At 40.1% G+C, this 13,818-nt stretch overlaps 1 protein-coding gene across 1 annotated transcript in view; it reads left to right on the top strand.

The window, feature by feature from the left end:
* The first annotated feature begins 4,549 nt into the window (after positions 1-4,549).
* The window catches only part of il13ra2 (interleukin 13 receptor, alpha 2), a 16,371-nt gene continuing 7,102 nt past the window's right edge, over positions 4,550-13,818 (top strand). Inside the window, exons 1-6 of the mRNA XM_017682341.2 lie at positions 4,550-4,656; positions 5,937-6,060; positions 6,506-6,657; positions 9,777-9,930; positions 12,737-12,857; positions 13,264-13,448. Of these exons, the coding sequence (XP_017537830.1) occupies positions 5,952-6,060; positions 6,506-6,657; positions 9,777-9,930; positions 12,737-12,857; positions 13,264-13,448 (721 nt within the window). The 5' untranslated portion in view covers positions 4,550-4,656; positions 5,937-5,951. The remainder of the gene's footprint in view (positions 4,657-5,936; positions 6,061-6,505; positions 6,658-9,776; positions 9,931-12,736; positions 12,858-13,263; positions 13,449-13,818) is intronic.

Below are 13,818 nucleotides of genomic sequence, written 5' to 3'. Positions count from 1 at the left end.
AGCATGGATATTCCTGTGTTTCATCTTCTATCAGTGCTACACTGGTGTCAGAAATGGGATAGTGCCCCCGAGTACCCTGGAGGAAAATGGCAGTTCTCTGAACTCAAAGGCGAATGGCTAGAAGAATAAAAAGGAAAATGGCCTCGTGAGGCTTGAGGCGCAAAGAAGCTCAGCAGAGGTCAACACAGAGAGGTGCGTCGTTGGAGCAGGGGACTTAATATGGCTCACTTTGGGAAGCTTAGGCTATCAAAATATCCTAGCTACAGTTTTATGTAGAGATCTACCTATAAATATGCACTACGTTAGGACATTCAGGTAAAGGTAACACAATTTCGTGGCCCGGTATCACCACAGCTGGGCTTGGCTAGTACTTGTAGGAGAGCCTCTGGTCCGACTCTGTCTGGAAAGCTGTGTTCCTGAACTTATTCTTTGATTCAGGGTCAGTACCGCACACCCATAATAACTCCAGCATCACCATAGCAACGGAACTGAGAAATTGGAACGCCACAGCAAAGAAAGGCTACTTATTCAATTTATTCAAAATATACAACTTATACAATTCAAGACAATTCAAGAAAGCGCCGTTGTTGTTTGTTAAAGTGGACGGTATATTTTGTATACATCTGTTTATGATACTGAAATAATAAAATAATTACATAAAGTGCACATTTGAGAACATAAAGGGGTGGGGTATTTTTTTGGCCCAGTTGCCCAGCAGATCTGGCATCTGGATTTGAGCCAGTGCCTTGCGCTTGATTCTGGGCAGTCATTCAAAATAAGTCCTTTGACACAGGCTGCCAGCATTGCCAGGTGGGGTAAGCATCACTGGTAGGAACTGGACCAGAACTGGGGCAGCATTAGGCTGCACTGCACTGAAGGACTTGGAGAGATCAAACGTAACTCCTTTTCAATGATGTCTATACCAGTGTTTCTCAACCGTGTTCCTGGAGGCCCGTAGTGTTTTCCCTGCTATCAACAGACCTGATCCAACTAATTAGCTCAGTAGCCATCAATTATTGAGTTAAAGAGGCTGAATCAAAGCAGGGAAAGCCGTGAAATGTGCAATGTTACGGTCTTGCAGGACCTCATCAGCTATTCATGTGCTCCAGCCAGCTGCTTACAAAAATGTTCAGTGCATGATGATCACTGTACTGATTAGCTTAAAAATCAGCCCGGTCTTGCAAAGTCTGCTCTTTTGGGGACAAGAAGGGAAAATCCTTTGCTGTCTGGCTCTTGGAACATCAAAGCTCAACAAGGCCTCCGCCATTCTAAAGAATGCTTACCCATCAGTTCCCTGGAAAAGGGGAGCAAGATACAGTTAGCAAGGTTACAGGAAGGAAGGAAAGACAAGATTTCTGAGGACAAAGTGTAGTTGGGGTAGCAGAACTTGTGTTTGTGTTTCGCTACGGATGCTTCTACGATTCCCTGAAAGCTTATCTCACCGCAGACTTCCAACAAGAAGTTGAGGACTTGAATAGATCGTGAACATGAGTGCACTGGACTGGGTCAAATTTTATTTTAAGGGTGCCCTATGGGTTATCTATAGACAGGGCTGTAGAACGTAGTGATGGCTGAATACTGAATCCACCACACTAAATGTAACGTCTTCTATTACTGTAAATAAAAAGTAATGTATTCAGAGAACATTTAGAATACATACTGGTGTGTCACATGGGATTGTTTACATTTTTACTCGTTTCTCGCTGTTACTTTTCAGCAGTTTTCTTCACATGATTATTCTGTTAAGACGCTTATTGAAGAATCCACTTCTCATTTAAACAAAGTACCAAAAATTGTTCACTTTTATTTTTTTCTCTCCTCGCCTGCTTCAGTACACTGCTGCACCCACAATCCCCTGAGCAGGACTCCTGTGCAGCAGTTATCATTCCCAAACATGTCCACTACTGAAGAGATTAGTTTGATCATCCCTCAAAAGAGCTCAGTAACACTCAGATAAATAACTAGATCATCTCATTGATTTATCAGTCTACTCAGGCTTCAGTAGGAGCTTCAGTGTTTGTAAAGAAGCTGTTCATAGAGTTCCTCTTTAGAATTCGTCTAATGAGCATGTTTGCTATGTGCAAATCCACTAATCATACATAATGCAGCAATAAAATGAGTAATTTACTACAACCCCATTTCCAGTGAAGTTGGGTCGTTGTGTAAAACACAAATAAAAACAGAATACGATGATTTGCAAATCCTTTTCAACCTATATTCTATTGAATACACTACAAAGACAAGATATTTAATGTTCAAACGGATAAACTTTATTGTTTTTTGCAAATATTCACTCATTTTGAATTTGATGCCTGCAACATGTTCCAAAGAAGTTGGGACAGGGGCATGTTTACCACTGTGTTACATCACCTTTCCTTTTAACAACACTCAATAAGCGTTTGGGAACTGAGGACACTAATTGTTGAAGCTTTGTAGGTGGAATTCTTTCCCATTCTTGCTTGATGTACAACTTCAGTTGCTCAACAGTCCGGGGTCTCCATTGTCGTATTTTGCACTTCATAATGCGCCACACATTTTCAATGGGAGACAGGTCTGGACTGCAGGCAGGCCAGTCTAGTACCCACAATCTTTTACTACGAAGCCGTGCTGTTGTAACACGTGCAGAATGTGGCTTGGCATTGTCTTGCTGAAATAAGCAGGACGTCCCTGAAAAAGACGTTGCTTGGATGGCAGCAGATGTTGCTCCAAAACCTTTTCCTCTTTGGCCCGGAGGACACGACGTCCATGATTTCCAGATACAATCTGAAATGTGGACTCGTCAGACCACAGGACACTTTTCCACTTTGCGTCAGTCCATCTCAGATGAGCTCGGGTCCAGAGAAGCCGGTGGTGTTTCTGGGTGTTGTTGATATGTGGCTTTTGCTTTGCATGGCAGAGTTTTAACTTGCACTTGTAGATGAAACGACGAACTGTGTTCACTGACAGTGGTTTTCTGAAGTGTTCCTGAGCTCATGTGGGAATATCCGTTACAGAATGATGTCGGTTTTTAATGCAGTGCCACCTGAGGGATCGAAGGAGGTCACAGGCATTCAATGTTGGTTTTCTGCTTTACTTGCAGAGATTTCTCCAGATTCTCTGAATCTTTTGATGATATTATGGACTGTAGATGATGACACCCCTAAATTCCTTGCAACTGTTTCCAATTAACCTGTTCAGCTGTGGAATGTTCCAAACATTCCTCAACTTTCCCAGTCTTTTGGTGCCCCTGTCCCAACTTCTTTGGAACATGTTGCAGGCATCAAATTCAAAATGAGTGAATATTTGCAAAAAATATGAAAGTTTATCTGTTTGAACATTAAATATCTTGTCTTTGTAGTGTATTCAATTGAATATAGGTTGAAAAGGATTTGCAAATCATCATATTCCGTTTTTATTTGTTTTTACACAACGTCCCAACAAACATGGCATCGACAAACGGCAAACATAGCATCAATAGATCACTCTTAAAGTAAAGTGTTAATCAAGATGGCCTTGGTTCTTTGGTTCTTTACTCTCTTGGAGATATATAATCCACAAAAACCACGTCTGTACTGGTTTTTGCGCAATGTCCCGTGTTCTACATCCGTATCCAACTTGCATAAAGGACTACTGTTTCTAACATTTCAGTTCTGTGGGAAAGAATCTGATTCACAGTGATTCTGACTCAGTACTGATTTCTGTAATGTGTCATCCGTGATGGTAAGTTCCTGACACCAAAATGTTTGTGACCCCTCCCCAGTAAACAACGACACTCTTATCTGGGCGAATTAAGTTACTATCAAGGAAATCTGAGCTGATGACTCACAGGCAGCTTTTATGTCATGGGCTCCCTTGGTGACGCTCATTTCAGGCTTCAACCTGGATTTTGTGGAATACTGCATTGTGACAATGTAAAAAAGAGCTAAATAAATAAATAACGCAACCTTTCAGACCCACAGCGCCCATAGAGTTCTCCCCCCACAGAAAATAATAATAATAATAAGTTAAATTTATATAGTGCTTTTCACACACACACACTCACACACACACACACACACACACACACACACACACATATATATATATATATATATATATATAATTTTTTTTTTTTTAAGACTATAGAGAGGAGATTTGAAGCAGGGATTTGAAGGAAGACAGAGAAGAGAAATTACGAACAGTGGAAGGTCGAGAACTCCAGAGTAAAGAGAGACAGAAACACCTGTGGATGTTTTCAGATCTGAAGCAGCTTGATTTTCTCCTGTCTCTTAAAGATAAAGGCTTTAAGTGCTGTTTGTCTAATGGGGACAGTGTTGGTGGTCTGCCAGGTCTTGCATGGTGATTAGGAGTTCTGTTTTCTCTATGTCTTATATTATCTCCTCAGAAATATCACCTGAAAATGAAGACCTTGCATCTAATGACTGGCACTAAGATATAATCATAAAGTGAGTAGAAGAGCAAAGTGGCGTTTTCTGTGCAAGTGGGACGACAGAGGTAAATAGGCCATGTCTTAGTTGCTTAAAAAAATCTGACTCAGCAGGAGGAGCTGTGCACACTGAACAAAACCCGATTGCTGGCTGGAGTCCCCAGTCAGAGCATACCAGCAGGGTGGTGTGTGCACACACTGAAAGCATCCCTAAAGAGGAGCATTCCATCTCTCCACTCCAAGACACTTGCGTGAGTACTCTTAGAAACCATAATTCTATGATTTCTACATCCTTCTTTATGCATCTTTGACCTCACACTTCTCTTGTTAAATGCTTTTGAGTACTTTTTTTTTCATTTAAGTTGTGGGTGTTTTTCATTTAAGGTTGTCAGGTGTAATCTGCTGAAACTGTTGTAATCTGGAGTAATACATTATATGAAAGGGGATGCTGGAAAAAGAACAGTTGGAGAGTCTTTTAGTTGTTTTGTGCAGTGACCTTTTTGTCCGTATTCTCAGTGTCTGTCTTTGTTCAGCTTTGTGTGGGAGAGTTTCTCATGGATCTCTTGGAACGTTTTCATCATACATACAGGCTGGGCGTTGTTGAAGCTTTTGTGGCTGGAGGCTTATTGACTGTGTGTGTGTGTCTGTGTGTGTGTGTGTGTGTGTGTGTGTGTGTGTGTGTGTGTGTGTGTGTGTGTGTGTGTGTGAATGTGTCTGAGGTGGACAGCATATGAACTTGAAGCTTCATTAAATTGGATTTATAAAATGATTTCAAATGTGGATAAAACCCATTTGGAGTGGTTCTTTGTAGATGATCAATGAACTTGACAGTGGATCAGTAAAACATTAACAGCATATCAGTGAATACACTGAACTAAATATCTTGTAGATGTTCAGGTGATACATCACTTACATTAAGTATATTGTTAATATGTTGCTTCCATTACACAAAACCTAACCTTACTCAGCCTTACCTTAAAGCTAACCAACACTCTGGGCCTAATCCTAACCCGAACCTTAACCTCAACCTCAACCCAAAACCTAATCCTAACCCTCATATTCTTTTAACATGTTAATGAGAGTGCGTTGAGTGTTTATTTCACCTACAAAGGACCACTCTAAATAAAGTGTCACCAAAATGTGGATTTAAAATCAATTTTAAGCAAAGTTAAAATACTTCACTTTGATTACATTGGACTGTCTGGACTGTATGTATTGTGATCTGTTCATTATTCAATTTGTCTACTAACTTGCCAATTTATAACTACTTAGTTTGTCAAATTATTTTAAACTATAATGTGTATTTGTCTATGGGCTCTGTTGCGCAATGGATAGCACATTGGACTTCTAGACAGGTTTAAGGTCATTCAAAGGTTGTAGGTTTGAGTCCCATCCGAGTCTACGGTTCTCTCACCTTGTGGGAATTGAGTCTGTCTGTATTTTTGTTCATCAACTCAGTTAGAAATTAGTTTAAAGGTAATGCTTTTGCTGCTGTGTTGGCCATCTTGTTCACTGAACCTTCCCTGCCCAGGACTTGCTGAACCGCATGGAAGACAGAATGACCACAAGTGGAACGCTGCTATGGATGTGTTTGGTTCTGTTTGTTTTGCTGACTCGGCACACTTCACACTCGATTGATGTAGCCAACTTATCAGGTGAGCCTCCTGAATGGCCTCAGTGTCTGCATTTAACTTTCTCACAATGTGGACACACCACAGCTTAATATGTGTGCAAAGCTGATGTTAAGCTGAAAAGTTCAAAAGTGTTTTCTCATCAAAACAACAACAACAACAAACAGACAAAAAAACTCACACAACGCTCCTTTTAGCCTGTCTTGAGTCAGCCGAGACATTTTGTGTGGTGAGTTTGCTTCCACAGCTTTGCTCTGGAGCTTCAAGGCTATCAAAGCTAACAAGTCATGGCAGGTTACGCTCCAGCAATTATCATAGTAGCCGAAATCTTCATGGAATAATCTCAAGGCTGAAGCCTAAATTCTGTCCATACTTTAGTCAATTTTAATGCTGATGTTTTTTCCAAACTGTTGGGTGAAGACACGTGTATAAGAGTTTAAAGCCGTTTCATTCTTGTTCTTGTCTCCAGTGGACCCTCCAGCTAACATAAGAATCATAGACCCAGGTCACCTGGGTCACCTAAAAATTGAGTGGAACATACCCAGCAGCCTGCAGAACCTCACGGACTGTACTGTCCGCTACCAGCTCCGCTTCTACAGCACATACGCAGAGAGATGGAGGGTATGTGTTTATATTACATTCCCACAAATGAATTTTGTGTATCTTATTGCAGCACTCCTGCTCTCCAAGAAAATGTCCAGGCCTAGAGTCTTCTGAGTGTTCATACACATATTTTAGAAGAAATGGTTCTATATAGTACAAAAAAAAAGACTCAGTAGTGGAACCATTGCAACACCAAAGAGGAGAACCTACATTTACATGGTTATTTGAGTTTGAGTTGTCAAAGTTCTACAATTAACCATTGTCTTTGCTAAACAACCCTTGGAGAACCACCTGTTTGAGGGTGTAGTGTTTTAAATTCATGGTGTAGTGTTCTTAATATTTTATGGCTCCCTGATGACACACTTCAGTTTAGCAATATGTACGTTGAAAAACTCTTATAATAATGGTTCTTGTAATTCTCGTGCCAGAATTTGGTGGGTTTCAAAGACGTTAGCAAAGCGATATGTGGTAAAAATCCTTGGTTTCAGGTAGTCATGGAAAATAGTCATGGATGTTTTACATTTGGTCTTTTAATAATTCATGAAATGGTTTCTTTGTCTTTGAAAGAGTGTGGGAATACAATCCTTAATAGACTGTCAGCTCACAGATACAAATAATAGAGTACATGCTGGTACTTGTTCACACCATGGTGTATTAATTGATAGGTTTACACCCCTTTTTCCACTGCTGCAAGGGATTTTGTTAGACTTTTTTGTAGAAAAACCTTATTCTTTCAGCCCTACTAGAACATGAAAGCCTGTTATTATGCATCCGTCCCCAGTAAAATCAGCAAGTGCAGAGAAATGAGACTAGTGTCATTAGAACTACTGCTTTCTTGAACCCTCTGAACCCAGTGGCCTGAGGCGCTCTTCTTCAAGGTGTGTGATTAAGCTGCTAAATCAACAATGCTCACATTAGTTATTATGCTGGCTTCATATGTGATTTAACACTACGTAGACCACACGTAAGCTTGTCTCTAAAGTTATGGTTCTGCTTTTTTTCATAAAGCAAGCATTTTTTTCATCAGTTGTCTTTGTCATTCTGCTTCAAGTGAAGCCTTATCTGTAACGAATTGCCATAGAATTGTCATTTGAATCCTAAGAAAGGCTTTTGTAGCTGCTTGCTCATCTGCTCCAGTGTGGTACTGAACTACACACAGTCCATTTATGAAACAGTGGGGTCAGTGTTTGGTGTTTCCCTGCTCTGACGCTTTCCAGCTGTGGTGGCTTAATATTTACTTTTCCTAAGTGACTTGCATCCAAAAAGCAACATAATCGAGCATATGTGGGTACACTAAATGGAATTTTACCTAAAAATGATAGGTTGATGTTAAATTTGGGATGCTCTACAACTATCAGCAGTCACCAGTAGTATTGCTCTAATAAAGGTGCTGCAAAGGCTGCTTTGCCGTAGAAGAACAACTTTTGGTTTCCTAAGGAACCAAGTTTTGAAAAAGAGATTTGTGAGTGAGTAGAACCTTTTAATGGTTCTAAGAACTTTCACATAATGAAAGGTCTTTCCTTGAACCTTTACACACAGTTTTTTTTTTTTAATCTTTAAAGAGCCATAAATTGAAAGGTTTTTAGGGAGTCTATATGGTTTTCCTCTGATCCCTGTTTTGGAGTAGTCAAAAGATTGAACTCATGTTCTTTTAGACATTTCAGTCTAAAGGCTTAAGCTTAAATGCTTGAGATTTAACAGTAGGCAACGACAAGGTTTTGGACACCTGAATGTCTCAAAATCAAAATTCTGTTGGTCCCGGCTACTAAACTGGTTATGATGTTATGCTGTCTATAATGAGAATAATAGTTGCTCAAATATAAATTCAGACAAAGCTCATTGTTTAGCTGCCTCACACACATTTGAGCTTCTGTCTTTTAAATTCTTAACTAAGTAGAGGCAGCACTGGTCTCATTTTGGTGCTGTAGCAAATTGGTTCACTCAGTTGGTCCTTCATAGCCCAGCAACCGTAACTATGCCTGGAACACTTCTGAAAAACTTTACAAGGTGTCACAGCATATTTGTAAATCTGAAATCTTGCCCAATTTCTCAAGAGTTTAGTGTTTAGAGTGAAATATTACTTGCTATGAAGATAGAAGAGATGAGTAAGATCTTAGTTCATGTGTGGAAGTGCATATTACCAAACTAGAGACAAGCATTTCCAAAAGAGGAATTGTTAGACCAAACATTTGAAAATAGCATTAGTGTAACTGTGGCAAATGAGTTAGTAGCCATGGAATACGAGGGGGTATGCGCACACTCACTGGTTACTGTATAAATTCATATTTAGATACACATTTCATGGTTTAGATGCCTTCAGAAGCATGGACAATAGTTAAAGAAAGGAAATCTGCTAATAAGTGTGTCTAAACTTTTAACTCCAGCTGTAACTTTCAAAACTTGCAGTGTTGCCAGATCTGCTCATTGCTGACTCAGTTAAAAATGTAGTCCTGCTTTAGCTCATGAATGGCACTTTCAGCTGAATGCACTCTTCAAATAAGCTATTATTGTTCTTGGCCTCACTCACTGCATGCGTTAAGCCTTAAAGTTCTGTGGAAGCTTTTAAGCTGGGATTTTTCTAAGCCACAAGGTAAGGAGCCAAAATGAAAGCACATGGGAATATGAACCAGGATTGACGTTGACCATAAAAAAGACAGACATGAACATCTTCCTGGTTCTGAGAGAGGTCATTTACAAAAAAAGGTTTCTTCTGAAGTTCTTCTGAACTAAACATGGCTTGAGCTCATGAGGACCAGATGCTAATTGAAACATCACCCAAGTGCAAAACTGAAGACACTTAAAAAAATAACTTAAAAAATCAAACTTGTCACCACAGTTTGGGGTATATTTAATCTTTTCCACAATGCTATCTTCAAATATAGTCTGTCAGAAAGTGCAAGAGCTGGTCTGCTGGAAGAGCTTGAAGTATAAGCAGTAAACATTCAGCCTTGTTTACCTTCATTTTTCGTTGAACAGACTTTCAAATGGCAATGTTAAGCCCTGGAGTTCTGTGGAACTCTTGTCAAGTGAAAAGTAAAAGCTGTCATATTCAGCTTTTACTCTTCACTTTTGCTTTTCCCCGAAGGCTGATTTATTGCAACACAGATGACTTCAATCTTTGCCTGTGTGTCTCTTAGAGTGTCCGGACAGTCAGGCTGTCATATGAGGCCCAGTTTGACCTGGAGAAGCCCATCCAGTTGAGGATGCTCACTCTGGTGAAGGGGGCGTGCACCAACGATACAGAGGTCCTGGGAGAGGAGGTGGAGCTTGTGCACATCCCTGAACACACAGGTATGTGACAGTATTTGCCAGTTTCATTCTAAACCAGTTCTGCACTGCCTGTCAGAAGTTTGGTGACACTTCACTTTCCGTCAGAATGTAGTAATGCTTGTTACGGTTAACGATGTTTGAAAAAGCTATGTGTGCCCATAGTTTAACTGTTACCAAATCTGTTGTTAAACCTGCCTACACACATCTAACAGTGGTACCAAAGTAGTCTCAAGAGAGAGTTTTTCCTTCTTTAAAAACTGACATAGCTTGGAAGTATAAGGACGTATTAGGAGTTTTGTTTTATTTGACTTTATTGCTGGTGAATGCAGAAGTGATGTAGAGAGAACTCATGTTACTGCCTTCAAATCATCATTACAATGGAGACAATCAATGACTGAAATGGCAGAAACATGTTACTAACCTGGCTAACTAGGCACTGTAACTCAGTTTGGCCTCTGTTCTCTTGATGAAAGGGTAAATCCTTATCTGTGGTGTCCATTTTCTGATCAGTGGAGACAGAATCACTATTTTCTTTACAAATTTGTCCAGCAACCAGGGTAAGAATTACACTTATGCTAACTTGGCTTTATATACAAGCATATAGACCTGTGGGTTTATAAGCAGTCATGATTGGTTGACACCACAGGGATTTTTCATGGTTGTGTGATTCATTTCTGTAATGCATGCTGGGTATTATGGTGAATGCTGTCAGCTGAATTAAATTCTGCGTAATATGAAAAATAACATCTTAAGCAGATCTTGTTTTTGGCTGGAATGCCATCATTTTATAGCCACCCAAGTGGTGTAAATTTTGTGCAGTGTACCAAAGATTTAATTAAATTCAGGTTTACTGCGTGAGTGTCCAACATTTCAGCTCAGTTTTATCTGTGGTCTCTTGTTATTCAGTTGCCTCTCATGGACTATGCATATTTGTAGCTGATCTCACTCCTGGAGGGCAGTTTAGTTACCGCCCTAATTTAAAACAAATGGTTCATCGACATTGAATATTCAGTTGGAAGCTCTTGGAGAAGGGTTGGGTGCTGTTGGACAAGTCAAGTCAAAAGAATGTTTATTTATATAGTGCTTTTCACTACAGATGTTGTGTTAAAAGCGTCTTTAACAGAAGAATCTGAGCCTAAACCCCCATGAGCCAGCCAACGGTGACAGGAAAAACTCCCTAAGAGCAAGAGGAGGAAACCCTGAGAAGGAACAAAAAGTCAAAAGGGGAACCTAATCTCCTCTGGTCAACACCGGATAGCAAAACAATAACACAGGACCCACATGAACAGAGAATAAGAATAAGAATAAGGTTTTGCAGGAAATGGAAAAGCAGCAATATCTTCAGGGGGGGTCAGTTTGTGCAGGTGAGCTTTGCACAGCGTTGTGCAGCAGGAAGCTCCGCAGTGGCCAAACTGAGCCGAGGTGGGCAGGCAGTGGGCACCCAAACATGGCAGATGAAGCAACAGCATCAGACCACATAGGATGAGCTCGGCAAAGACGCATACACTTACCTCTGTTAAGAGAGACTGATTACAGTGGACAGTGCTTATGGGTCCCTCTACTAGAGAATTATGTAGAGCCAAATAAAAAGGAATGAAACTGCTCTTGTGATTTAAGCTCAGTGCCAGAGACATCAGCCTGAAACCAAGAGAAACAAAATAGGATTATCAGGATTACTGAACAAGGCCGCTCCTTATAGCAAGACTCAGGCCTGGAAGACCTCAGACCAAACTGAGGTCAGCATTTGGTCTGGCATTAATTTCCAGTTATTGTGTCTGGATTAGAAGTTCCTCTAATCAATAAAAACATATTCATCCTTTAAGATCAAGGGCCTGAGACCTTTTATCGCAGAGTCCATACTGTTGATTTGAAGTGGTCTGATGGTGCTGTGGAACCTTTGTTAATGTTTGCTTCTCAGAAGAAAACTATGCACCAAAACATTTACATTTACTGTGAACTCCCTTCAAACCACTACTCCATCACTTTTATTTTTCAAGTGTAGTCATCACTTGTTGACAGTGTAGCTGGCAGTTTAGACAAGATTACTGGATGAGATATAATGTTAGAATTTTTGATCTTTTTTTTTTCCTCCAGACTTTGTGCTGGTTAGAACTTTATAAGTCTCTGCAGAATGCATGGCTTGTGCACATGTGAAGATGAAAATATTTATGCTTGGGGCTTCACTGAGGAGAAGTGAAACATCTGCGCCACAGGTTTCTGTCTCTAGCTAGTTCCCTGGAAATGTAACAGAAATTCCCCTCTGGGAATGCAATGTCATCAGCAGAACAAGCAGCGATTTGACTAGATCCTATCTTTTTCAAGCTTTCAGGTCTGATACACTTGCACAATGCTTTTTTTTTTTTCAGATTCATCAGTTCAAGTGTGAGAAAAAGGCTCTCTTTGTCAACCAAGTGTAAAAGGGAAAAGGAGTTTTCCTCTTTCCATGGAACGTTCATTGAGGAAGTTCTCTCATTCATAAGTGTATCCCAGTGGGAGGGGAGCAAAAAATTCGAGAGAATAATAAAACATTCTTTGGTGGAACTTCTGTTTACTTTAGGAAAGCTGTTCACAGCAGGACAAGCAATCATTTAAGCTGAGTAAGAGTCCAAATCTGGGATCATGCTTCAGTTCCTCACTCTCATAACTTCATAACTTACAGTGAAGTGAATAAAACGCCAAGTGTCTGACCTATTGAACAGCCAGGACCTGCTGACCTACTATGCAGTTCTGGAACTTAAAAATATCTGCACTGTGGTCCATGTAGTTAGTGAATAATTCACATTGGGATGTAAAAAACCTGGGATTTTAAGTGGTTTGTCTTTCTCAGGTGTGGCTGGATCCAGGATAAGGGACTTTCATTGTGTTTACCTCAACAAGGAGTACATGGACTGCATGTGGAAGGCAGGGTCTGTTAACCCTCCAGGCTCAAAGCACTACCTCTATTACTGGTAAAGCCCTACTATTCTACACTATACTGTGTATAATATGTATTCCATATATGTCCATATACATATCACTGCTGTCGGAACAAAACCTCATATCTCCAAAATGGTAACTTTAAAGGAGAAAGAAAAAACATGCTTTACTTTTAATGTAAGTCTTTCCAAGTCATTCTGGGTCATTTCATTCAGGCCATTCATCATGAAATTTACACACAATGTAAAGGAAAACATGTAAGGAAAACATGTAAGGAAAACATGTCTTAGAAGTTTTACTTAGGAAATTAACAAAACATCAATTGATCAGGCCTGTTCAAAATTGTGCATGTAATTATGTAGATATTATTATTATTGATATGATCACATGGATGTGTGTGTGATATGTGGGTTATGCTTATCTGTCTTGTTTCCCCAGGCACAGGGATATGCCAGAAACTGCAGAATGTCCAGAGTACATCCCACCCTCCGAGTTTGGGATAGGATGTCGATTCCCTAAGCAGTCTCTTCTGGAGTTTTCCGAGTTTAACATATGTGTCAACGGCTCTTCCACAGAAGGAGCGCTGATGCCCGCCTACTTCTCCCTAGAGGTCCAAAACAAGGGTAACTACATGTAACTGCATGCTTCAGCTTCTATGCTGCCACATGACATTCTCCTCACATGTCTCCTGAAAGAACTGAGTGACCCCAGTCTGGACCTTTGTCTTCAGCCAGATAAAGATGTGATTTGCATGACTTAAAAACAGGTTTTGGCTTCTATTTCAGCAGGTTGCCTGAATATAACAAGTTATCTGTATTTTCAGTCCTTCAGTCTTCAGTCCTAAAATTCGGCTACGCAAATGGAACATTAATAAAAATAGTAAAAACTGTAACTTTATTTATGCAGCATTTTTCAAGTAGAAGAGTTCAAAGCATCACTAAGAATGATATCAAACCTCAAACACGGGAACAAATGAGTACAATATCCTCTAAT

The sequence above is a fragment of the Pygocentrus nattereri genome, chromosome 23 (genome assembly GCF_015220715.1).
Source record: "Pygocentrus nattereri isolate fPygNat1 chromosome 23, fPygNat1.pri, whole genome shotgun sequence".
Classification (NCBI taxonomy): Eukaryota; Metazoa; Chordata; class Actinopteri; order Characiformes; family Serrasalmidae; genus Pygocentrus; species Pygocentrus nattereri.
Note: the sequence above shows the minus strand (reverse complement) of the source record. Positions and strands in the feature narration are given on the sequence as shown.